Genomic DNA, 27,536 nt, shown 5'->3' with positions numbered 1-27,536 from the left:
TCCAAACACTCAGACTTTCCTCCCCAGTATTACCCCCTCCAAGCTACAGCATGAGAGCCCTCAGTTCAGTAGCTCTCGGAGCAAGGTGCCTGTGGTAGCTTTGCCGTGTGGGTGCTCCACAGAGCCTCCCCGCAGGCCGAAGCGGCTCTCCATATTGGCACCAGCAATGTCCCACGCTGCCGAAGGCATGAGCTCCAGAAAAGCTTCGAGGCAGCGCAGGGCACGGTTTGAGGGGCTCGCCAGTGGGGACGAAGGGCAGATCCTGCAAGCTCAGAGCAATGTCCCTTGTTTGCTATATCTCTACTGACCCAGAAAATGGGAATCCAAGTACAGCACCTCGCATTCCCCTTGCACTCCCCAGCGAACACCACCCTGCCAAGCGCCCGTGGCATGTGCAAGCCGTTGCAGAAGCTGTGGTCGAAAGATACCTCAGACAGATCTGAGGCTGAAGCAACAGAAACTCTGATTTTTTGAAGTCTTCTTCAGATGGGAAGAAAACCAAAGGAATGATTGTTTTTCTTTGGTACAGCTGTTTCCCTGGTGAAAAATAGCAGTTTTTACATCTCTGAGCAGATCAGAGCAACTGAAGCATCAAGGACTGGCACAGTCAGTACCCGTGAGGCTAAACTTGCTTCAAAACCACTCCAAAGTGTGTGGGTTTGGGTAAAGAAGTGGGCCCTGCTTGTGCGGTGTGTGAAGGGGGGTGCTGCCAAGCTGGGGGCACCCGCAGAGGCAAGGGAGTGACATCCGGAAAGCCTGGGACACGCAAATAGCCTGAGAATGCGGGGGTGCTAGCTCAGGTGTCTCGTACTAAACTTGCTGCTCTGAAAGAGGCATCGATGAGCCTCCCTGGCCAGAAGCAGGACCTGATCCAGCCTGGCAGGTGGTTTTCCCCAGTTCCTTGGCACCTCATCCTGGGATGGTTTCGGTCTGGCAGGCAGGCAGCACCTACTGGAGAAGGGCACTTCAGACCCCACAGTGCCAGGTGCCACTTTCACCCACCTGCCTGGTTATGAACACCCTGTGAGACTAGAAACTGGGTGTTTTTCAGCAGTCTGATGTTTCAGAACAGAACTTGGGTTTTGGTTAAATTTAAAAAAATAAAGCAATGAAAAAGGTGTTATGCAGGCAAGGGTATTTCCTGCTGCTCCTGGTGTTTGGCAGTACCGTGGCATCCCTGGCAGAGGCACACGTGGGGTTTAAAGGTCCAGGCTCTGGCTTTTATTTTCTCTTTTAGTGGGATACTCAACTTCACAGTTTTGATCATCCCATTTTTGCTTGTAGCAGGGATGGGATCTCCATACCGTGTCATGAACAGAGATCTGTAGCTTTTTTGGGGGTTTTGGCTTTTCTCATTCCTGCAGTACCTGAGCTTTTCTTCTGCAAGCTGGATATTTCCAGTGGGAGTCGGAAATAGCTCAAACCTGTACATAATTCATCCAGCATGTTTTTAAAGTTGCTGTTCCCAAAGTTGCCACAGTGCCAATGCCTAAGCAAGCAGTGCTGAGCAGAGCATCCTATGGGCCATGCGTCCCGCTGTGTTCTAAAGGGGCTTTCTGCTCTGCACGTCTCACTGCTTGCAGTAGTAAAGACCCCTCTGTGCAGGCCACGTGGCTACAGGATTTATGGAAAATTCACTGTCTGGAGACAGCCATTGAACCCAGGATCAAGAGGAGGAGAGGTGCACACAAGTGCCAAGAGGAACAGCATCAATTCTGGGGCCCCAGAGAGAAGAAAAAAGACAAGGAGGGCACTTAGCTGGCTCTGATCATAGGGAGAAAAAATGCAGCCTCTCTACTTTGTTTGCAAGGAAAATAAATTCCTGCAAATTTTAAATTGCAGTGTTGAAAAGTATCTTTTTTCCCTGTTTGGTGGGGTAAGAAGAGCTTGTGCATTGCCCTTCTGCAGTTCCACAAGCAACAGCTGGAGGTAGCTCAAACCTTTTGATGGCTGAGCTGTGGGAGGGAAGCTCCTCTGGACCTGTGCAGTGACTTGGTAAAGCGTAACCCTGCGTGTGCTGGGGTAATGCTCTTCACTCACAGCGTGTCTTCAGCTGCCGGAGTGAGGGAAGGCAGCTCCGAAGGGCTTTGGAGATAGGTGCCTAGTTTTGCTTAATTTCCCTAAGTTCTAAGTTCTTTCAGGGAGCTGGAGAAGAGCAGCTATGCTACCAGTTGCTAACAACCCTTCCCAGTTTCTTATCGCCGCTGAAATAGAAACATCCACCTAGTGCAGGAGGAGACAGCACGTGGTACACAAACAACTCCTCGTGTCTCCCCTTCTCCCTCATGAGGCAGGGATAGTTCTTCAGATCTCACTGCTGACACCCTGTACTGTGGTAGTTAAGAAATGAGGGGAAGTGCAATAAGAAGGTCAAAGTCCGACGCTATGGAGGGAGAGGAGGGAGCCCAGGAGGAGAGGAGGGACATGCTGGCCGAGAGCCTGCGGCGTGGTGAGGAGGCACCGTGCAGCAGCCAGCCCTCACCCAGCGGGTCAGCACTTCAGTGTTTCACTCTCCCTTCCTGAGCTGCTGCTGTCGACATGGAGCAGCTCCTCTTCTGGCCAGTGCTGTTGGCGTGGTGGTCCTCTCCAAGGGCATTTATGTCACCCTTTGCAGTGCTGTATCCATCACTGTCCCTTGCGGTCTCCTTTGCGCTCATATGTGCCCCCATCCCTCCCTGTGTTTTCTCTGGAAAGGCAGATTGGTCCTGCCCTTCCCATGCACACTTCAGCTCTTCTTCTCTGCTATGTGCTACCTCCCTCAAGCTTCTTCACTAGTTATGTTCAGTCTCCTGTCTACTACTTGGCTGCTAGTCACACTCTATGCTCCTCAGCATCACCTTCCCTCATTGCAACATCTCTTTTTTCCCCCCACCAAGTGCCTGTGGGTGAAATAGGGGTGGCAGTGACAGCACAGCCACTGATAGATTCTTTCTGTGTCAAATCAGCAGTCTCTCACCAGCCTTAATACCTATCTGCTCTGATAGCAAGAGAAACATTTGTGAGCTTCAGGCACTTTCACTGGCCAGAGGAAACAACTGCAGGGTCGTGTTTGCCATTACAGAGGTGATCCTCTTGCATTTTAAATGCATGATGCTTTTAACGAAGGTTAAAGAACGGCAGGAATAGGTGAGCTCCTTGCTCCAGACTCTTATCTTTTATGAGACACCTAAATAGTGGTTTGTTAAAGTTTCTCTTTCGTGATAGATTTCCCCCTGTATATCTCCCATATTCCTTAGCTACATTTAAGCACATCAGTTGGTTCAGCTGTAACTGATGTATCTAGGAGTGATGGTGGTTAAACACCATTGACTTGCAAGCAGGTAAAGACAATGAAAGTCTACTTGATTATTTATACTACTTTCTTGCCTCTGCAAAAACGATTCCTAAAAACCCTATCAAATTGGAAAAGCGGTGAATACAGTAAGTGAACGGACATTTCAGTGGGCAGAAGTTATCTATAATGTATCTCTGTTTATTTCTAAAGGTCGAACACTTTAAGGAGAACAGCTCTGTCAGGAACGGTTCTGCCAGTTCGGGATCCTATCGGATGCATGATACGATTTCCATAATTTGAAAATGTGGTTTAAAGAATGAAAAAGGATGAAACCCCAGTAAGTCTTTCTCTTTCCCACCATGTGCCACTACCCCAGAATCTGCCTTAGAGGTGATCTGAAGTGTACACTTTCATACGGTAATAATGCTATAAAATAATCAGTGCATTTTAACATGGCCACTAACTCTAAACTCTTCAGTCTCAACGTTTGGTATTTTAGCTGTGGGAAGTACTGAACAAGAAATCACACACACAAAATCTGCCCCAGAGAGCCAGCAAGGCTGAGGGCTCCCTGTAATGCCAGTCAGCAGCGGTGCGGGGACACCTCTGCAGCCCCGTGCGTAGGAGCGAGCACGTGTGTTGGCAGGGGACAGTAGGAAGGGCAGTGCCACCAGTGTCTTGTATATGCTGGGGGTTGGTCTCCCAAGAACAAGGACCAGTTTTGCAGCTGGCCAGTGATGCTCTGGAAATTGCAGTGGACCTGAGCAACACAGGTGAGGCAGTGAGTGGCTGTGCCTTTATTTTTGAAGTATCCAGCATGGGGAAAACAAGCAACAGGGTGGGATCCCACTTGGCAGCCTTCCACCGCCACAGCACCTCTGCTCCATGCTGCAGTACAGCTGGCCAGATAGCTTCCAAGGCAGCAGTGGGTTTCATCCCCAGGCTTTAGCTACGTGTTCACTTAACCAACTAAAGAAGGTGGTGGTGTTTTGATCTTTTAAAATTTATCATTCACCCAGATACTTTCCAGTGCTTACCCCAGAGGAATTCAAACCTGTTGCCAAACTTTTTTTCTCAGTTATTTTTTGTGACCTGTCTGAAGGCGGAGGAAGCACACACCGAAAACTACTGGAGCAAGCAATGGTAGAGGCAGGTATGAAAGACACTTGGGTAAAATGCAAGCAGGAGTATGTGCACAGTGTTTTGCAAAAGCTTCAATTAGTTTAATTGTTTCCATTGAATTAATGCAATTCCATATTTAGAAAAGCTGCTGAGGTATGACTCTCTTAAACTAATTTTCTGAGGAGAGTATCAAAGTCTGGCTGACTGTTCTTATTTCTGGCTTCCTAACTCTAAAGACAGAGCTGAAAGGGATGATGCAAAATCATCCCAGCTGGTTTGATGCAACCACCACGCTCTAAACCAAGCAAAGGCACTGTCACTTGTTCCCCAGTACACGTTAAACCAGTCCTAGTGGGAAGCTGTTCTAGAGCCAGCTTGCCTTGCCCAGTTATAGGATGTTTTAGTGCTCAGACACATGATCAGTTTAGGGGAACATGTCGGCCAAATGTCTTCGTGTTGCCTTTAATCAGTGGCAAAGGAAGATTTTCTTTTGGTGTGCAATTGCATGTTGATAGCATTTGACTCAGGCCTTACCCTTTTGCAATTCTGGGAGATAGTTTTGAGAGCAGAAGCCCCCAGAAACTAGCAGGGGTGATGGTTGAATGGATATGTGTGTGCCAGCCCTGCTCATCCCACCAAGAAGTCATAAGCATGAAAGTCACTGCAACGAAACCACGGAGCTGCGTTAACATCAGCAGCAGAGGAAAGCTGGCACGGGGACTGGTCTTCCCTTCACTGAAGGCTAATACTACTCCCTCAGTGGGCATCCCTTGCGGTAAGCCTGTTGTGGAGACGAGAGGGTTAAGTTTGTGCTGTTCGCCAGTTACAAGGCAGTTCTGAAAGGGCACAGTTTGTTGCAGGCCCTGTGCAGGCAGTAGCATTTTTAAATCAATTTCCAAGTTGCAAAGCACACGGAGCCATTTGTTCCTCGGAGGTGTCTCTCAGACCAAAGCAAAGCCGGTGGATTTAACTTGAACAAACGGCATTTGTGTATGTGCTATTGGCTAAAATCAGATTTTAGCTCCCCAAGGAAAATCTGAAATAAATCCGTTGAAGGGCTGTTGGCGTGTGGCCTTGCCTCTGCTGGCATGGGAAGGAATGCATCCAGCGGGATGGACCAGTTGTGGCAGAATCGCCCGGGTTCACGGGGCCTGACCCCAGCTGAAGATCAGCCTCTCCGTGACTCTGGTGCATGCCACGTTTTTTCCATGGTGCGTGCGGCACAAGTGCCGCACACTGTATTTTGAGCAGCGAGCTGAGAGGATTACCGACAAGAAGCAGCACTGCGCGCGGAACATTCCCCCACCGCGATGCAGAGGGATTTCGGTGTGTAACTCCTGACGCAGCTGTGTGAGACACACAATAAACTGGGTTTGCATCAGTCCCCTAATGCTTCGCCCAGCTGCTGCCCCTGGAAAGCACCGCTCAGCTCTGCAGCCTGTGGGGTGAGAAGGGCCAGAGTGGAGCTGTGCCACCACCGCTGGGTGCAGATGTGATGGGGTGGAGATACTGGGCCCCTCCTTTACCCCCTTCCTCCGCAGCCGCGGCTGCCCTGAGAGCCAGTCTGGTCCTGCAGGGAGAAGAAATTCCTTCCAAGAAAACCGCTGCGCTCCTCAGTGAGTTTCCATATTTAAATGATGGTCTTGCAATTTCTCTAATACCAAGGCTCCATCAGTGACCAGGAGTGTTGCTTGATCCCTGCCCAGCCACCGGCCGTTTCATCCTTTAATTCAGGTTAATGCTCCAAAGCAGCACAGTACTTATCCCCATTACACAACCACGCTCAGGCTGTCCTGCTGGCAGGCATTTCAGTGCCTGCGTACCTTATTTTAGCATCAGCTCCTCTCAAAACTATTAAGTTCCTGACGCTGTTTGCATCATGTTGATTTACTTTATGAACCAAATGAAGCTAATTGCTCAAGAGTATAAGATGTAAAAATCTCTGGGTCACCACCACATTTTATTTACACTGATTCAAAGCTTTGGCTGTAATTATTCTAATTCTTACATTCTTTTTTTTTTTTTTTTTTGCTTTCCTCATCAGAGGTGTGATCTTTAATACTTTTTTTAATGGCTAGCAGTTTATGGAGATATTTTAAAAGGTAGGCAACGCATGTAACTACTCATTGTCTGAACTCTCCAAACTTTTAAAGAAGTGCAGCCTGCCCCCTCCCTCTCCTCTTCCCCCACTCTCCAGCTGCTGACACCTGCCTGCCCCAGGCTCAGCACGCTCATGGCTTGCAGCCCCAGATCCCTGCTACCTGTGTGGGATTTAGGGGAGGAGGGGGAGGTGTTCAAGGGCTTTCATTTCCCAGGCAGCATCCTCCATCTCCTTCTGCTTTCAAACCCATTGCTACTCTTTTGGCAGCAGCCACCAAGGAGCTCCTGCTGAGAGCCCCTTTTTTGCATTTAAGGTGCACGTCAGAAAAATGGAGCCCAGTAGCCGGCGGGAGGGGTTGATGCTGTACCTTAAAACTTCGGGTATAATTAGCAGAGTGAGGGGAGCTCCTCAGGTGTGCTTTTCCAGTGAGTAGGCTCCTCAGTGCTCACCCACATCTACCTAGATGGCAGCAACTCTGAAGTTTTCCTGAAAACACCTTTGCATTTCAGGAAGAATTTGCCTCTGTGTTTCAAAAAACACAACAGCTGCTTCTGCCCCACTTGTAGCCTTGCTCTCAGACCTTTCTTTCCATCTGCAAACCCTTACTTTTTTTCCCCCCTCCCTGTAGTACAGCCTCCAGCACAGCAGATTTAAGGCTGCTGACAACAGACTTGCTTTTCTTAGTTACCCTTCTTGGGCCTCTTAGATGTGGCCTGTGACCTCCTGGGGCCCAAAGCTACACTAGGGACCACAGCACAAGGCTGCATGTCCCGGAGCAGCAAGCTCTTTCTCCATCAGAAGTTTAGAAGGATGGTTGTCAAATGCAATAGTTGAAATGGTTAGACTCATTGAGAAACTAAATTTGCTTGCTCAAAGTTTGCATTGCAAGCGTGGCCTGAGCTTTTTCCCAGGCCGCCCAGGCTGAGATAAGACTTTTTTCTGAAGGATGAATAAGCATAGTTTCAAGTCTGTCAAGAAAACAACAGCCTACAGGCAAGAAAAAAAGTGTGGGAAACAATGTTTTATTTTTAAATGGTTGAAGTGTGAATGTGCTTAGTTAAGGGAAGACTGTCAAAAATAGCACTAAGTGCTTAAATCCCACTGGTGTTAGCTTAGTGAAGTTCTCCCACGTACTTCTTTTCTTGGCTAAAACACAGCCCAAACCATCAGGCAGCAGCAAGAGGTGTTCCTCCTGTCCCTCCCGGGACCCACCGGACAGCCAGCGTGGAAACTCATGGTCTCTCTTTCTTGGATGTATACTATATCCAGCTCCCCTGCAGACTGGAGAGGGATTTCTGGTGGCAACCTGCACCAGGGTTCAGCCTGAGCTTCCAGCAGGGATAGTCCTGTCTTAGGGCAGAAGGCACTATCCGCTCCTCCGAGATGCCTTCCAGACCTGTGTTTGTGTCATTCATTCGAGCATGGCTGCAGAAAAGCAGGAAAATATTTCATTTCAGACAAGTTAATGAACTCCCATTTTCAGCCCTTAGTCCTTTAAAAAACAGAACAGGAAACAAGAGTAACTTGCAACATCTGACACAAAAGGAAAGTAGCTGCTTTGTTCTTTTATGGCCTGTTACCCTGTCGAGCAATGATGTGAGAATGTGTTGGGACAAACCTGATGAGGTGCTCTCTGCCATGAGGTGCCCATTAGGCTGTTTGTTTTTCCCCTATTTAAAGGTGTCATTTGCCTTAGGATGGATCCTGCAAATACCCAGGGTAACCACATGCCCAGTGCTGGCCGAGAACCCCGAGCAGTGAAGTGTTATTGCAAGGTCTGCAAAACAATTTGACATCTGGAAATTATCCACTTTACAAACATATTCTTCATAAAGAAGTAATGCTCTCCAGGTTTTAGGAGGGATTTCCAATATACCGTGGGGGGAAAAAATCTTTTGCAAAAACAGAGCGACAAAGGATTTTAGCTTACACTAGCGACCCTGGTGTGAAGCACCTGGCTGGATACTCTGGGTGCTAAGACTGCTGACGGCTGTGTCACGGTATCCCCCGTGCTCAGGAGAGCAGTGATGTGCAGTACTCACATTCAGCTGGCAGAACAGATGGACCCCAGTATCTTCTTGGCCTGACTTGTTTTAGGAATTCAAACCCAGAATATTCACTTTGCAATTCCCCAGGACAGATATATTTTATTGCTCTTCAGGACATGGGTAGACTCTTTTATACCACTCTCCTTTTTCATAGTTTAATTGTTTCCAGCCTTCCTCACTGGAATTGAACTAATATATATATATAGCATGGAAAAAAACACCCATGAAAAGAGGTGTTTCAGACATATGTGGGAAGATGCAACTAGAAGACTGCTTTAAAGTGTTTCCAGGTCTCAGTCCTAGCTTGAATCAAATTTTGAGAAAATCTGAAATAATTTTGCAGTGTACTTTGGGGAAGACGGCAGAAATATGAGTCATCGTTTACAGAAAAATCAATGCAGAGGATGCTACAATTTTGTGTTAACTCTTCACTTCAGCGACCGAGGATCACGTATTGATTGAATGGTGCCTTGCTGTAGGATCAGGGCAGATAGATTTCCCAAGATATCCACAGAAATCAAAAGGAAACTTGGCGTCACATGTTAATGAGCAACTGATTACACTGCAAAGAATGTTTTGAAGCCACTTACCTTCCACTTGTAAACAAGATGCCTCACTGATTCAAAGCACATCATAAAACAATGTCACAGCAGTTTTTATCTCTGAAGTGTTGGAGTCAGAGCTGTGCCAGCTCTGATATAAAACCTATCATCTAAAAATTAAACCAGATATTGCTGCGTGTTAAGTAAGGAAAGGCTTATGTTACTTTAGGGCTAATAAGACTAATAATAACTCACTATGGCAAGGTTTTTATTTTTAAAAGACACATCCTCCTACTTCAGCATGCGGATCAATCTCTTCCTGCAAGTGATGGTAGCCGTGGCTGAAGGAGACCATAATACCCCATGCTAAGCATTATTTTGGATAACTGGCCCCAGGATATAATCTCTTCGTAAACCCACCTGCATGTGCAAGATTGTAGCCTGATAACATAGATGTGAATGGTCTTCCCAGGAAGGGACAGTTAATTATCACAGTCTGCTGTAGCAATTCATGCACTTTTTCTTACCAGCATCCTGAGCAGCCCGCTCTGCCTAGATAAGGAATTTGATGCTAAATTCAACCTTCCTGTCTCTGGTAGCTGCTTCCCCCTTCCTGTGAATGCTGTTTACATCGGGGGAGTCAGGAAGGCTTCCCAGCACAGTCAGATTGCTGGCTATCCCAAAGCTTCTTTGCATTAGCTGGAAGATGCACACTTACTGTATGCAGTTACTACCACGTATATTGCATTGCTTAGAGTAAGGCCATATTGCTTGCCTTTAAATACAGAGTGAGAAATTCTGCTTTATGAATATCCTACCACCATTCAAGAGCTAGTTAATACTTTTTTCCCCTCAGTAGACAACCACATTTTTAAATAGATGTATTTAAGGTACTTGGAGCTAGAATATTATGCGTTTGTTTGACCAGTATGAAAATGTCTTCCTCCTCTCTGCCTCCCAGTTCTTTACTATAAGCTCTGAGGTTGTAAGGGTTTCAGTTTCAATACATTCTCATGAAAAACTTCGATCATTTGCTTGTATTTGAATAACAGTTCTAAACCACTGGCTAAGAGGATGTTAGCAGCCCTGAATATCTTAGCTCTTGTACCCAAATATAATATCTGACTCTAATATATAAATATAATATCTATCTTAGTTCTTGTATCTTAAACCTATCACCAGGAAACAGGCTTCAAAATACTGCAGGAAACCCTGAAGGCCGTGGATGGCGGGGTGGATTCACCCCCATCTTCTGGGTCAGCTCCTGGAATTGCAATCCTAAAAGACTCTGAGCAAGGACACCTCCCACATGAAGTTTTGTCCTTCCTTTTGGCAAACCGTGGGCACTTGAATGTCTCCCTGCAGCATGCTGGTTTTGTTTCCTTTACTTAGGTATTTCTTCATTAGTTTAGAAGCAAACCCCCCCCCCCCCCCCCCGATAGCTTATTTCTTGCCTGAAAAAGTGTTTTCACAAATCTTTTCTATATGCAGCCTTTCACAGTGTGCTACTCAGCCTTGCTTGTTCCTGTCTTCTCTACTAAACTTTTTGTTCAACTATTTCTCCTGTTAGAAGGAAGGATGTAAGAAAAAATGAAGCGTGACAGAAATTGCTCACCTATGGTATAACTAGGCTAAATTTAGATGATATTCCCTGTTTTACCAGTGAAATAAGCAAACTCTAGTTTCATGATGTAGATAGTTTGTGCTTCTAGGTAAAAGTACCTCATCTCTTCTACAGCAACAGACACAATTTCACCGGTTACCTGAGATCACGGTTACTTCCATCCACTAGAAATCAGCTTTGCATATTCACATTTACTAGATTCCAAAAGAACCAGGAGAGTTCAGTGAGACTTCACCAAAACCTTAGCCATGGCTCATGGCTGATGAACTGCAGGATGCAGGTCTTTGGACGTTTCTCATTGCCACTTCTCAGACTGCTCTGCAGCATCTCTGGTCTATGTTGCTTTCCTACATAGACAGAAACAATTTTTTGGTATTTCTAAATCTTGGCCTTTTACTATTTCCTTTTTAAGATCTGCCATCTTTTCCCACATTGGATGATGTGCTATATAAATTTTGTATCGAACATTAGAAGATCCTAATGTATACAACCTCTACTTGCCAGAATTACTTAACAACATTTTCAGGACAATTAATTTGGGCAGGGTGAAAGGTAAATCCTGAGGCAACGTAGTTTTCCCACTGATGTGTATATATACATACATACATATACCTACATACAAACGCACATTAGCTGACATCCAAAAAAGTTGATCTGCTTCAGTATTGGTCAAGGACCACTTGAGGATCATTTGGATGAAGTCGCACAAAAATCAGCTGGAGTTGCCACAGATCTGGTAGCCACTAATAATCACATTCAGAGGAGAAAAATGCGAGCAGCCTCGGTTGGTTGAATGTCAACCTTCATTATTCCAGAAAAATAAGTAAGTATGAGCGTCTATCAGTGAAGCAGAAACCTGAACTGTAACGTTCAGTGGTGTTGCTCTGCCCTCTGCAGACTAGATTGTATAATCACATTTTACTGCAAATTTCATACTTTTAAAACACAACACAATAAAAGTTGTCAATATGAAATAAACATACACGGGTGCTACCTTCTATCAGTGCAAGTCGTAAATAAGGTAAGTCAGGAACAGTCTCGAGGCAGTGGGTGGTTCCTGTGTGTTCTCACCAAGTCCACATCACCCACTAAGTCTGGGAAGTAATTATTGCCTGAATAGTGCCAGTGCCTAGAGTCCAAATTTAAAATGGAGTATAGGAAATATTTATGTCTGTTACTGTGATGTATGCCATGCTGCATTTCTTCATTATGGAAAACAAAGATTTGTTCCAACTCCCATACACGGAGCAATTTCTTCCTGGTACGAAGAAGTTTTCTACAGCAAGATCCAGGGGACAGCAAATGCTTTGATTCCTTGACTATCTCCCTCTTTTAAGTGACCGGTATGATGCTAGTGGTAACCTGCCTTCACTGATACACAAAGATACCAGCATCCGACTCTGCAAGAAGTTGAGCTATATGCCACCTTCCACAGCAGCTGGTTCCACCTTTTATCCTAGGTAAACATCCAAGAACTGTGGTAAATGCATTCACCTTTATGAGCTCTCTGTAATTTAACGGGCTCTCCTCATGTTATCTGGTAAAGAATGTTAAAGCTCATTTAATTCTCAGATATTTGCTGCATCCCCATTGATGTGAGAAAACACACGCAACAGTAATTATTGCTTCTTACGAGCAGGATGTTTCTGTACTAAGGGCATTTCATAATCCTTCTGATGGAGAAACCATGGCCCTACACCATTTTCATAAAGCTTCCCTTGGTAGGAACAACACAATAGAATTTACACAACACACAATTCAGATTTGTTCCAACTTTTTATTTTACTGAAGTGTTGACATTTCAAAAATAGTTTCCTCGAAGCACACATGCCAAGTCTCAGGCATCATATGTGGCCTTCACAAATAAGCAGCATCTGACACTCCTTGACTCCATCCCTCACAGGCTGGGCTGTCTGTGATTACTGGGTATCACACAACAGACAAAACTGGTCAGGTCTTGTGTAAAAAGAGCATGGCAGGAAGAAAAATTTGCCTATGCAGCTCCCAACACAGGCCCTCTCCTATTGTGTGACTACCACATGTGCTGGTTACATGACCCGAAGACTCACATGTCAGGAAACAAGAGAAGTGAGCAGTCTTTCAACAAGTGACAGCTTCCAGTTCCTAGCACTTGCAGAATACCTTTGGTACAAAACTGAAATGGGTGCTCAGAAAAAAATATCTTTATGCCATTTTATACAGTGCATAGCTTGCAATATGTAATGCTATCACACTTCTGTAAGTTCAATTTTATGGCAGGGCAAGATCCTTAATATTTACTCTTCTGAGCTATATTCAGCATCTGGGTTGGACACACTCCATAGCTTGCAGGTAAAAAAAGTGAGATATAGCCAGAACAGCACATTAAGATTTGTTAAAGAAAAGCTATAAAAATGTACGATGTAGATCTGGACTGGATTCCTATCCAGAAGTATTGCAGGAACACAGATTTAGAAAAGTTTGACATTAAACCACTGACTACATTTCCAAGTGAATGCTTTTGTGTGGATTCTTGTTTTGTCATCCTTCATTGCTTTGTCTTTGTTGAGGGATCTGCTGCAGGCTAGAAAATTTGCAAGCGTATCAGCTAAGCAAAATCAAAGTCTCAGGTTTTTCACCTTGCCCATTTCACAAACAGAAATGGTATTATTACTTCCAAGGCAAAAAACTGGAGGAAAACAATGGTCACATTTATACTTAGCAAAACTGTTCTCCAGTACTTCCGTTTGACAACAGCTGAATGGCATTCTTAAACAAAATTCTTTACATAATCCCTGCTGTCTAACTGACACGGAAATATCACTTAGGGTCTGGGCTACATCTTAAAAACCTTGTGCAATCTTAAAATAACTTCATCAAATGAACACTCAAGCTCTAATTTTACCTTACATTCTTTTCATTTGAGAACTCTGGAGGGGTTTTTAACATGTAACTGAAGAAAGCAAAGGAAGAGAAATCAAATACTTAATACCACTCCTTTTTCTAACAAAATAATTGTATTTCAAGACATAGTAATTATTCTCAGATCTAGAAATATGCTAAACGCTGTACTGAAAACCAATACAATAAACACTATTTCTGCACCTGTTTAAAATTTCACTTGGACAAAGAGCCACCACATCCCACCATTCTGACCAAGGCCAGAAACAAGTAATGACACTTGAATTAACATAATGATTTCAGGGGAAGGCTCAGGTTTCCACATAGGTTTACCAATAAAGATTATCTTCTAACACTTTTAGAGCTTAGGGTGCAGTCTTAATGGTGTTAGTGATACAATCACCTCACAACAATCTCTGCCCAGAAAGGGAACTCTCTTTCTACAACTCTTCAGGCTAACAGAAGACTGAGGGACAAGCTGACCTAGGAGAAATGCTGACTAATGTTGTCAATAGATACTGGTGTTAAACCTTTTTACTCCTCCTATACTCTAAGTCCTTGTGTCTCCATTCCTTCCTAGCCTCTACTTTTCAAGTGCTGCAGGCTGTCTTCTTGTCATAAGAATCACTAGAATGGATGTCTTGAACTTTTGTTTCTGCACCATTTGCTCCACACACTTGGTAGCGCAAACTGTTCAGAGAGCGTGACTATTTCTGTTGGTTTGTTTAAAACAGGGTACAGGAGACATGCTCCTTTTCCGAGTCATGTAAGACTTGGTCTCGTGAACTGAGATGGGTGTTAGGATTCTCTTCATCTGCTGCTCACAAGTTGCAAACCCAACTCATTCTTGCAAGCTCACTGTGGGACAAGGTCCAGCGCAAATCCAGGCCAAAAGAGGGTCCTGTGGGGCTACTTGGTCACCAGTTTCAAATGGCCTTGGAATAGGCAGGCCAAGGCAACTCAGCACTTTTTGAAACCCATTCTTCTTCAGGAAGAGGAATGGAAAGTAGGTTTCTTCTTCTCTAGAGCTTGTTAATAAATTATACTACTGCTGGGTTCTTCTCTTACCATTAGCATGGATCTCTGGGAATGGAAATTGCTCAGGCCCACCTGAAGAAAACCCAAGAACACTTACTGCTTACAGTCCACACAGGGGCCTTCTCTTCACAAAGGACAGAAAGGCAAGCAGACCTCTTCAAGGAGCTAATGGAGCATTAATCAACTGGTCTCTGGGTCTCTCTATCTTCTGAATCTGCAGTTTTAGACTCTAGCAGTTGCAACTTCAGCCTGATACACCAATTGCATTGAAACCAATACGTGACCCTAAATACGTCTACAACCTTATGCCAAGCAGTACCTCTCCGAAGCCAGCTCACCTCTGAACCTACTAGCAAGGCTCCATGTGGCACTGGAACATGCACTCTAGAGCACCGAAGAAGCACTGTACAACGTAGACACTGCCAGGCCTTCAGGAACACTGCTGGTCCTCTACAGGTTCAAAAAAACTCCCCCAAACCAACTCACGTAGGGAGAAGGTGAGCAAGATGCAGAGTACATTATGCCTCCGGTCACTACTGGTATCTTTCAGAGTACAGACAAAGCAACAGATTTGAGGGATGACCTCTATGGGAAAGACCATGCAATTGTTTTGGAAAAGCTCAGATAAAGGGCAAATGTACAGATTAGGGCCATGAGCAAAACTTTTTTAAAAAAAGATAAAAATTAAATAGCTCTGTATAGCTAGAATTGCACTAAGTAATTAATTTTGAATTTATCTGGACAGTATCACATACTGCATAGCAAAGATACTGACAGACTTCCCATCTTGAGACACTTTTCAATCTAGTAATTGCCAGGACTGGTAATCCTTTCCTTCCTCTCTGCTCACCCCAAACCCAAATCAATCTCCTGTGTTATTTATACATAATGAAAAGAATGAGCTCATAAACTATAGTGACATTAACTGTAATCAAGACAATTCACCAAGTAACATGATACGGGAAGTAGTTTCGCGACGTTACTGGGGGAAGGGAGTATGCTGAAACAGGCAGTTATACTTTCTGAATATGTAGCACTTTGAAAGTGAAGCTGAAGTGAAAACTAAGTGAAACTGAAAAAAATCCAAACTTGAATGTCAATGGGGATAGATATTTTCTCACTCTTAAAAGCCTGAGCCTTTTTTCCCTTGAACATATTGATAGAAGGGTCATATACTCTTCAGAATCTCTTTAAAATTGCACAGTATTTAACAATTGCAGAACTTGTTCACCTCTTGCAGCGAAGGCTGAAAAGAAGTCCAAGAAATTCACTGTGGTATAGAAGTCCTTAGTCAGCAGAAGGTGCTTTGAAGAAAGCAGTAGGAACTGGAAGGAAATTTCCAGCACCAGTTTTCCAGTTTTTGGCTACTGGTGGGTAAAAGAAAGTAAAGTTTTGGGGTGTGCTGAAACCTTCAAGGTGAGAGCTGATCTTGCAGTAATTTTTTAAGACATCTACAACCACTTGCTCATTAACAACTATGAGAAAAGCAGAACAGCAGTATTAATTTCTGTGCAGAAATTCATACGCTTTTGTGTCATGGCTGCATCCCAATTCACCATTTTGAATCCAAGATTCTGCAGACAAGGGAAATAAAGCTCTCTGCTAGATATGAGAACAGTCTCAGCGGGCTTTGCCCCATGCCTATTCCTCTTCCTTTCTTTAACACTGTTGAGTATGAGCTTTAGCCTCATTTAACCTCATTTAGCTTCCACAAAGCCTCCAAACTTCTAATAATTCAACTCCCACATTGCTTGCAAGACAGTTAAATTGAAAAAAAAATTTCAGGTTGAAATCTGGGTGTTATAATCTATTTCTAGATGTAAGTATTCAGGTTCTCAGAAAACTGTGTGGGAAACAAATTGAATTTGTGACCTGTTCCTACACAAGCAGGTACCATACACAAAGTGACTTCATTCTGCATGTTTACCACAAACCCACCGAAGCTGCTGGTCTGTTCGGAGGTCAGTTAATTCATCAATGGACCTCCAACTGCACTGACAAGCATATGCTCGTGCTCCTTTCTTCTTTATCATCTTCGCTCTTAGTTTTCTGAGCTCAGGCATGTTATTCCTGCCAACCAAGTGAATTCAGTTTAGGATCATGCTTTTTTTTTAAGAAAAAATATTCATGGGGCCATTTCAATTCAGAAATGCTCTTAAGAACACTTCCAGTACCACTGTCATGAATGAATTTAGGGATATGTTTAAATTCTGTTTTGGACACAATCCTTTCCTGAGAGCAGCCTCTGTGCAGAGTTTCCTGTATTCTCAGATCAACTGGAGATTAATTGATGTTTTTGTAAGCAATGTTCTCTGTCACGTTCAGTAACCCTGTGTCAGCCTCCAGAGAAAGAGTTGGGAACAAAATCAGGTAGTGTTAATTCTTGTGTTAAGAAACTAGTACAAAATGTATTTATTCTATCAAACTTACTGTACAACTCCCTATGCAGAATGGGTACAACTACAAAGTTAAACTTTTCATCAGGAACTGTTACTCAGGATGGTTGTTAAAGTGACTGAAATGAAATGGCCATAAGAGGTAACAATGTACACCAAACCACAAATAATTCCTGTGCAGGCATCACCACAACAAATTAAAAACCAGCAAGGCTATTACAAAACCAAGTTGTTTCCAAAACCAAGTGAAAATTTATCATTTTAACTATCCCTGCTCTCATGACCTCCTGCTGGCCATTAATTTCTGGCCACTGGATTGCTCAAAAACAACATTAGCAAGTCCAGCTAAATAAAGAAAACCCAAAACAAACACTAAAGGAAGAATTTTTAGAAAAAGAGATCATACACCTATTAATGGAAGGCAAATGTTTAATCTTCAAGTTTGCTTTTTAAAATTCAGGTTAGACAAAATAAATAGCTAAATATCTTGCTAAAGATTAAAGATTTTAATCAATGTTACAAGTATCTCATACTAACGCTTTTCATGTCTTTTAAATGATTTCAAGACCTTAGAAGCAGAATAGTTTACACTTCAAGTAAATAAAATAATCTTATTTCTATTTAACCTTTCAGCTACCAAACTCATCTCAGGAGGCCAGGGCAGCATGGTGTTTTTAATGCTGCTTTAAATAATGGGAAAATAAGATTTGCATTCAAAGAGAGATACAAATTTCAAAACTGGAAGGAAAATACAGGAAAAACCTAACATGTAATACAAGAAAAAGAATGGAAAAGGAGATCATGTATTCATTATATGCTCCAGTTGTCACATCCCTGGTGGCCAAGCACATACTCTGAACACATCCACTACCTCCATCAGTTAATGGGCACATACAGAGACTTCACTAAAATAAGAGGAATCCAAATTTGATGTCTGTATTAGCAGCATGCCTACTACACTATCCTTCACTAAGTCTTGGCATTAGATACAGTTTTAGAGAAACTGGAAATAAGAATTCCTTAATTTTAAGTCTTCAAAAAACTCTGAAATAATTAAAGTCAAAGATACCACAACATAAGAAGAAAACAAAAATCCCACCCCTCCATTTAATCAAACTTTGCTTCAAAAAGAAGTCTGTTAAGAAATCAAACTATTTGATCTTCTCTGAACATGACAGCATAATACTTGATACTAGAAAAAAGAAAATCTGAAACAATCACAGTCTATATGACTGAAGGTATGGTGAGAAGCACATGCTGAACAGTCTGCATTCATTTTGCAGGCATCCTGCTATGGCACACCAGAGGCCAACCCACCACACGGATTTTCTGCTTATTTCAGCAGTAAAGTTGCCTTTTGATCCATGAAACTTGAATTCTTTTTAAAAGCAGAGAGAGAGAGTGATGGGGGAAGAAATGGAAAGGCATGAAAACAGATTAAGGGAGATGTTGCATCCCTTACCCTGCAGACTTTCCCACCTATCCCCGAACAGGTTGCACACATGCTCCTTTTTAGCACTGGAGTGCTCAGGACTTTTCATCTTTCCCATTCCTATCAAGCCCCAAAGCACTGCGACACAATACTAATACCAAACCCACCTCAGACATACCTGAAAAAAAGATAATCACAGGACTGATCCCAGATGTAGTCATTGAAAAGTGACACACGGAAGTCACAAGCAGTACAACGTAGCTGATCACATGTCCTGGTCAAAAAAGAACAGAAAGCTCCATGAGCTTATTACAATCAGAGAAGCTACACAGATCATAACTCTTTTGAAGTACAGTGCTCACTCAGAAATACTAGAAGCAAGGTTACCCTGTAATTTTAACTTTTTTCACATCTCTGGCACATTCACTATGGTATGTGTTTTAACTATATGACCATGGATTATTTTCGCAGGTCCCTAGCCTCACCGAACCCCTAAAATAAAGTGATATTGCCTTGATATATTCTCTCTGGTCCTACTCACTGCTATGGCACCTGACCAGCATCCATCAAAGTACATACATCAAGTACTTACTACAAAAAATGGCACATGGAAATGCAATAACGTTCTATAGGATGTTGGCGATAAATCTTTAAAGTACCTCTCCTACAAAGTTCAGCTGCAGTTGCAAAGCACTCTGGCTATTTTCAGTTCATGCTCTGGGATGATTTAAAGCAGCCCACTGATTTAAGTCACATACTCAGCATCACATAGGAAGGCTGAAGAGAGGCAGGGAAAAGTGACAATACAGCAGTAACTTCCTTAACTACTTGTTAGTGATTTTTGGAGTCTCATGGCTCACTTGCACACATTTTTCAACTCCTCAAGCAAACAAAAATTCTAGTGGTCAACAACACAGGACTGCAAGGGACCAGCTGACTCCAACTGCAGTTACAGGTAGCCACGTGTTTAGGTGAATATAAGGCTGCCCTATCCAGTCCAAACGCAGAACTCTGTACCACCACAAAACATGGCTGTGAATAAAAATAATGACAAAACAATTAGAACATTTTTTTTTCATGTTTCCTACCTTTTTGAAATATTTGTTCCTATGCCATATGGTGAAGAGCTTCCACCCAGGTACACTGGACAGCATCTATATGGATTTTGTTTAAAATATTAAATTACAGCAATGCTCCTCCTAGTTTAACAGCATGGTATTTCTGAAATAGTGTTTATTAAATACAGGCAAAGCATCCAAATGCTTACAAACTACAGAATTTTAGAACTTCCATTACCAAGGTGTTCCAAGAAAAATTATATGACAGCCACTCTCTATACCAAATATACATGGGAATATATATTGCAGCATTTGATAAATGTGTATGTCCATAAGGCAAAGGAAGCTGCTGTTCAGTAACTTAAATAATTAATAAATATATAATACACAATTTTGACCACATGAAAGCACATTAGTAATTCTTCAAAATTGTCTGTCTTTGGGGTTTTTTTTAAAGAATGCTTCTCTAAATATTCAGTTTCTTTCCTATTTAATGTCAACACAGATTAAACAATAGCAATATTATTAGGCTGACAACAAGCTATAATCAAGCTATGTTCAGCTAGCCAAAACATTTTTCACTTACCTTTTCCTATGAGACTGTACAACAGCACTGTTTGTTTCAGGTGTAAGACTTGCAGAGTTAGACTTCAATTTCTATTTAAAAAGCAGCCAAAGAATAAAGCAGCATTACAGCAAGGTAACATTATTCTGTTTTACTTAATAAGCAGGAGCCAGAAAATCTTGGTCACAGAAAAAGGGGACTAAGAATTTGGGATTATTCAAATAGATAAAGTTTTGAGAAGTTTCTGTCATTTCTTTGAATTCTAGAATACTGGAATTCTAGATCCTAAATGGGAAGTCCTAGGCATACAAGATGATAAAATTGTACAAATTTACTGACAATTCTCTCTCACTCAGACATATATATTGTGACATACAAGTGGGTTTTTGTTGGTTCAGGTTTAGTCACTCTGTAAGAGATCAAAGCCAAACAAAGCAAAACCAACGCTACTCATGAAAATAAGAGAATCTGTACAAGGGGTTACAAAGTATAAATATCATCATTTTCTACTGATGATACCTAAATGAATATCTATTTCCAATGTCTTCTATCACTCTGTCTTGACAATGTACATTTGTGGCTTCATCTCCATCTCCTGCTGTCAAACAAGAGAAGTCATTTGCACATGATACAAAACAGGAAGCAGTGGTTTGTATGCCAGGTGACTGTGCTGCCATTCAGAGAGACCTCAACAGACTGCAGAAATGGGCTGAGAGGAATCTCCGGAAGTTCAGTCCAGGGGCAATGCAAACTCCTGCCCCTGGGGAGGAATAACACTTATGCACCAGAACACACCGAGGGTTGACCAGTTGGAAAGCAGCTTTGCAGAGAAGGCCGTGGGAAATCTGGTCAACGGTAAGTTGACAATCAGCAAGTAGTGGCACAGAAGGCTAACAGCATCCTGGACTACATCAGGAGGGACATTGCCAGCAGGTTGAGGGAGGTGATCCTTCCTCTCTACTCACCACTGGTGAGACAGAATCACAGCATCATTTTGGTTGGAAGGGCCTCTTGAGATTGTCAAGGCCACCTCCCGGCAGGGTCACCTTCAGAAGCTTGGCCAGGACTGTGTCCAGTTGGGTTTTGAAAATCTCCACAGACAGAATCCCCAGCCTCTCTGGGCAGGCTGTCCCAGTGTTTGACCACCCTCACAGTAAAAAAGTGTTTTCTTGCGTACAGATGGAATTTAATGTATTTCCCTTTGTGTCCATTGCCTCTTGTCCTGTCACTGGGCACTACAGAAGAGAATCTGGACCCTTCTTTATGCCACCCATCAGGTATTTACACACATTGATAAGATCCCCCCGGAGCCTTCTCTTCTCCAGGCTGAATAGTCCTAGGTCTATCAGCCTCTCCTCATATGAAAGATAGTCCAGTTTCTTAATCATCGCCATGGCCCTTTGCTCGAGGCTTTCCAGTAGCTCCATCTCTCTCTTATGCTGGGGAACCCAGAACTGGACACAATATTCCAGACATGGCCTCATAGACACGTCTGGAGTGCTGTGCTCAGTACAAAAAGAGACATGAACATAATGGAGTGGGTCCAGGAAAGGACCATGAAGGTGATTAAGGACTTAGACCATCTGACGTACAGGTACAAGCTAAGACAGCTGGAATTGTTTAGCCTGGAAATGACAAGGGTCAGGAGAATCTTGGCAATGTACGAAAATAGATGATGGCTAAGAATAAAGACGTAGCCAGACTCTTCTCAGTGGGGAGAGACAATGGGCACAAACTGAAATACAAGAAATTCCAGTTAAACATATGAAAAATTTTTACTTCTTGTGAGCATGGTTGAACACTGGAACAGGTTACTTAGGCTGTAGAGTATCCATCCTTGGAGATACCCAAAAGCCTTATGGACATGGTCCTGGGCAATTGGCTCCAGGTGGCCCTGCTTGAGCAGGTGGTTGGACCAGATGACCTCCAAGAGGTCCCTCTTCCAACCTCAGCCATTCTGTGACATTTGACACTATGCTGTATCTTGAACTAGCACTTCTTTCAATTGCCTGTTACTGCCTGAGTAAGACCATCTCTTTGCACCCCTCCTATTCCTCACTACAGGACTGTCACATTTTCCCTTTCTGCTTTATTTTCCTAGTTCATCCTACAGCTTCTTTTAGTTAATTTTTTGTTTTAAAACAGTTTTAGTTTACGATGCTTTTCTTTCCATTGCTGAACCTCATCTGTTGTGCATTTCTCCAAACTCCCACTCACCAGAGGTGTTTTGGTAAAGCTGCTGTCATTACAGATTTCATCAATAATGTCGTCTATATCTTCTTCACTGCTGCCAGCACTCATTAACAGTTTAGCTGATCTGAAAAACAAAGAAATCAGCCTTCATTTAGTAGCATGACCAGAGCAGTTCTAAGAATTGTAAGGTAAAACATAAAATTTAGTTAAAATTTAGGAAAAATTAGCCTTTTTCCTCTAATATTTCTGTAGTATTTAAGGTAGGCCACCCAAATCATGTCTGGGCAGATGTAAACTGCAGCATGACGCCTTTCAGTCCCTGTTGAACTCTCCCATCACAGGTGTTACTTTTACTTGCTTCTTTAATTTCGAGCCACTTCCAACCCTGAATAAAACTAAGACAATATAACCCATGCTGTACTCACTGAGCAACAAATTGGACAGCCCTGTTTTTTCACATTAATCTTCAGCAGCAGGAATATGAAAAGGCCAGAGGGAGTTCTCTCCTCGTGCTATACAACTGCAGGGGTTCTGAAGGAATTGCTGCCAAACTGTATGCATTTAGAGAGATCACCAGCACTTCTCTTTCACTCAAGTGAGGAGTCTTGTCACTCAAATCTGCTCTTTGCTAGCTCTTTGTCAAAGAAAGGGAGGCCTACAGTACTGCTGCGTCAACCAGTCAAGAGCAAATCTACTCCCGAGAAAGAAGAAAACTCTGATTTTTTGAAATATTGTAATTAGATTGACTAAATTCAAGTGCTCATCTAACCATTATGCAAACAACAGGGCAGTCCAGTCCAGTCGGCTTGTTGGTCTTGCATTAAGTCATTTGGCTCTTCAGGATCCTTGCCTGGGACTCTGAAATGTCTGTCGGGTAAGCTCTCAGCAGCCCACCTGTGGAGACATCTGGCCAAGCCCCCACGGTCCACAGACCTTCCAGCCGGAGCCTGAGGTGCTGGTGCGGGCCGGGATGAAAATACGAGGATGAGCAGGGGCAGGTGTGAGGGCCGGGGTGGAAGCCTCATCCACGAGGATGAGCCGGTGGCAGCAGAGGGGTGGCGGGACACCCGGCAGTGCTGTCAGCAGTGGCCCTGTCATGACCAGGCCACGGTTTTGTGAAAACTGTGATGTGAGGTGGATACATGAAAGCGTAGCGTGTAAGCACTTACTATAGAAGAGATGGTTAACGGAAAGAGTATGAACAGAATACATAAATGACTGAAGTATCAACAGAAGGAAACGTTTGATAATACCACTGCTAAAGTACTGCCTTCTAAATCACAAGATTTATAGATGTTTTATATGTATACATATTTATATCACCAGGTCGGCTATAGAGCCAAGTAGTCCCTCACGCTAACTCGCAAGCACATTAGTGCAGCTTTTACCGCCATATTTAAGCCGAGGTTGGGATACCCCCAAGAGACAAAGACTCCCTGAAGTATCTCGGCTGGCAGGCTCACGGCTTGGGTGTTACCGGTAAGTTACCACGGGGGTGCTCGCTGCCCGCCGGCCTGCGCTGCGGCCCCCCAGCCCCGGTGTTCCCGGTGCCTGAGGAGCCCGGCCGGGCGCCGCTCCCCCCCGGCGCACAGGGCGGCGGAGGGCCGGGCCCCTCGCCCCGACAGCGGCCGCCCGCTCGGCGGGGAGACCGTGAGGGCCCGCCCGCCGGGACGCCGCGGCACCGCTAACCTGCCCTGCTCCGCCGCTGCCGCCTCCTCCTCGCCGTCGCCGTGCCGGTGGCTGCCCGCCGCCCCCCGCCCGCCCGGCAGGCGACACAGCCGCCTCTCCACCTCATCCAGTAACCGATCCAAGTCGTCCGCCATCTTGCCGCCGCCAGCGGTTGCCAAGGCGGCCCCGCGGCTGCCGGGGCGGAGTCTCCGCGCCTGCCGCCGTATCGGGGGCGGACTGTGAAGCGCGTCCGCGGCCGGGCCACCGGGCCGCTCCGCCTGCAGCACCGCCACCCCTCGGAGACGGGAGCAAACGAAAGAAAGAAAAAAAAATTCGAAGCAATCACGCTTTGCTTCGGCCGTAGTCGGCAGGATTCGAACCTGCGCGGGGAGACCCCAATGGATTTCTAGTCCATCGCCTTAACCACTCGGCCACGACTACGCATGGGGAAAAACGCTTCCCCGCCATCCTAGGACTAAAAACCCGCGCTGCCGCCGGGCCGGGCCGCTCTGCCTCACCCGGCTACCGCGGGACGGACAGCAGGGCAGGGCCCGGACGCCGTCAGGAACGTTCAGGGAAACGTTACCTGATACAACTGTGAGGGTTATGGTTGGTATTTAGAGCATGTCTCCTCACAGGGTGGCGCGAAAGGCATAAAATAGGGTTATGCTTCTGTATTTGAAATACAGTTCATTATGCTGTGTATGGGTCTGTTTAGTGCAAAACCTAATGCTTTCTTACATCCCCCGGGAGAAGCCTGGTCTTTTGGCATCGATTAGAAACACCTGCTTGAGAGAATGGGCCTGGTCTGCTTAAAGCCGGGCAGGCTCCCAAGCTCATGTCCCTGCGGCGCCAGGGGCAGGGCCAGAGAGACTGGCAGCACCGGAGAGGCTGGCAGCACCGGGCCGGGGGCTGGTGGTCCCGGGGAGGCTGGCGGTCCCGGGGAGGCTGGCAGCACCGGAGAGACCGACAGCACTGTGCCGGCGGCGGCCTGGCTCCTGGCCGCCGCCTGCCGGGCCTGGCCGCTGTCAGCCGGGGCACCGAGGGCAGCGGCCAGGCCCGGTGCCGCCGCCTGCCTGGCCCTGAGGTGCCTGGCGCTTCGTCCGTGACAGAGAGACAGCTTAAGCAACTGCAATTTGGTTTTTTTCGCCATTTCATTTAGCGTTTTGGAGGAAGGCCCCACAAAACAGAGTCTCGCCTATCACTGTGTTAATAAATTCAGGCAAACGTAGGAGGTGTCAGTCACTGGCTTCCAAGGCATGCTCTGGCCTCCTCCGTCAAATGGAAGGTCGAGTGTCTCTAGGTGGGCACACCGCCAGCGTTGTCTATGCCGACGCTTCAATACAAACGATACAGCATTCGTCTGTGTATTATTATATTTGATTAGAAACCTGAGGAAGCAATTTAGAGGGAGAGAGAGAGGTCCTCTTAAGCAAAACAAAGCATCGCCGTCTCCTCAGGCCAGCTGAGACGAAGCTCAGTGCTTGCACCCCCACCATCGCCAAGACTTCAAAATTTGTCAGCCTGGGATGAAGTGGGGGCTGCAGTCCTTAACAGCTCCAAGCAAAGCCTCTCGGTTACAAGGTGTTTTACAATTCTCTTGGTATTCCAAGTAATGAGTTGCAAGCCCTGTTTGAATTCCCTCGTACTTAAGCTTTTATTTCATCATTCCATTTTCCTCCCCACACATCTCAGTGCTCTGCTAATACCCCAGCCCATATCATGGCAGTGCTGCAGGGGGAGACGTGTTGGGTAAAAGAATTTTGAGCCTTCCCTGGGTTGATGTGATGGAAGAAACTAAATAGTGTTGATGCTGCTCCAACTCTTTTAAGTGGTCCCTTGGTCAGGACTTGGTATCGTGTAGGTAAATTCAATCCAGAAGAAGTGGATTTTTGGGTGGAATTTTTACATTCATCTCTTGCAGCTGTGGAGAGTTTAAACTAATCATAATTCTCCCTGGTATGCTATCATCTCTGTAATTTGAAAAAGGATCAGAAGCCCACAGGCTTGGAAAATCTTGAAGAAACTCTTGTCCTGAAATACATCATCACATGTGGAAAAGACCACTTGCTGCATCATCTTAAAGGAGCTTAAGAATGCCGAAATCCAGTATCATTCTGGCATTCTCTCAAATGGCCTCAGAAATCTGAGTACATTCTCTTCTGACTGCAGAACAACTTCTTTCCTTTTACATCAATCCTGTGGCTGTCAGTGTGTCTGTTGCAAGGTGCCAAAAATGTATGGAGTGTCTATGGCATAATGGTGCCAAAGTCAGGGGTGCCTCAAGGCCTTCTCCCATGAACCTGCTGCAGCTTTGCTCAGTTGGAAAGCACTTGAAATAAATTAAAAAAACCCAAACCAAAAAAAAAAAAAAAAAAAAAAAAAAGAAAAGAAAAAAAGAAAGGCACAGACCTTTAAAAATCCTTAAACTGCAAAGATTGTTTTTGTGCAGATTGCTGCCTGCTGTTTAGATCCTTGTTGTTCAAAACTTCTGCAAGGCCTGATGCAATCAAAGAGACTTACTAGGTCAAATTGATTCCAGACCAGTCCCTGGAATCACGATGAGGTGAATCTGACATACTGGGCTTTCAGCTAAGCTGTGGCCAGGAGAAAGGAGTTGAGGTCATGCCCCAAATTTTGTCCTCTCTTAGGAAATGAGTGAATTTGCTTCTGCAAATCATGTCTCCTACTGACTGCTTGTGGGCTTATATTGGTGCAAACAGAAAGGTTACTGACCGCTGAGGGCTGGAAAAGTTCAGAATGGTCATTTTGTTTGATGATGATGCTTTTTTTTCCCCTTTTTTGATACTTTCTTAGTGTATCCTTAGGAAGAGAGGACAAAAGCTGAAAGTCTGTCCTGGGTGGAAGCTGTCATGTTCTCTAATTCTCAAGCTACTGCAAGCTTTCTCAGTAGTGCTGCTAAAACTGGATTTTGCCACCACAGTGATGAGGACAAAAAAAAAACAACTTCCTAGGGCAGGATGTTAATTTGCCTCTTCTGTTTTCTCTGGAAACCAGAGAGACTTAATTGAGGTTGAGCAGAACTTTCCTCAGCCCTCTTCTCTGAATGATGAACTCTCCAGGGCTTGGGTGATGATAGAGGTCAGCAGAGCCAGGGAATGCCAAAGCTGTCATTTCCTAGTGCTACCTGCTGCCAGCCGGAAGGAAATGATTGCAGGGAGGCACTCTTTTTTTTGATGTGGTGATGGCATGCTGCAGCCCTTTCTGCCTTCCCATGTCTTTTCCCAGAAACTGGATGGAAGTAGCACAGTGACTGCCTCTTACCAGGTGTTCTGCTGCCTCCAGCAAACATAGAACCAGTTCAACTCCATGCTCCTATTCACAGGATATTGCTCTAATCCTGTTGTTGGTCACACTCCAGTATAATATCATTCTGAGTGGCACCACACGTTTTCCAACAGCAGTACAGTGCACCAACATGAACAAATTCAGGCTGAATGTAGATTCTTGGCCATAATTTAACCACTAGCAAGAATTTCTGTGGATGAAATTATTCTGTATAAAGATACCAGATTGGGAGACAACTTCTTGAAAGACTGCTTGGCAGCAAAAATAGCAGTGTGCGCAAGACTCC

The 27,536-nt window shown here is 44.5% G+C and overlaps 1 protein-coding gene and 1 non-coding gene across 2 annotated transcripts; both read right to left on the bottom strand.

Moving 5' to 3' along the window:
• Positions 1-12,468: 12,468 nt before the first annotated feature.
• Positions 12,469-24,117, bottom strand: C3H8orf37 (chromosome 3 C8orf37 homolog). Its single transcript, XM_037381278.1, has 6 exons — positions 23,963-24,117; positions 22,298-22,397; positions 20,102-20,172; positions 19,546-19,611; positions 18,636-18,731; positions 12,469-16,699 (listed from the first exon to the last, which is right to left on the bottom strand). The coding sequence occupies exons 1-6, from the start codon at positions 24,094-24,096 to the stop codon at positions 16,540-16,542; spliced, it is 627 nt and encodes a 208-aa protein (XP_037237175.1). The 5' UTR covers positions 24,097-24,117; the 3' UTR covers positions 12,469-16,539.
• Positions 24,118-24,300: 183 nt separating this feature from the next.
• On the bottom strand, positions 24,301-24,382 carry TRNAS-AGA. The gene has a single exon. It is a non-coding gene; the product is annotated as a tRNA-Ser (tRNA).
• Positions 24,383-27,536: the final 3,154 nt, after the last annotated feature.

The sequence above is a fragment of the Falco rusticolus genome, chromosome 3 (genome assembly GCF_015220075.1).
Source record: "Falco rusticolus isolate bFalRus1 chromosome 3, bFalRus1.pri, whole genome shotgun sequence".
Taxonomy (NCBI): domain Eukaryota; kingdom Metazoa; phylum Chordata; class Aves; order Falconiformes; family Falconidae; genus Falco; species Falco rusticolus.
This window is presented reverse-complemented; position numbering and strand designations above follow the sequence as displayed.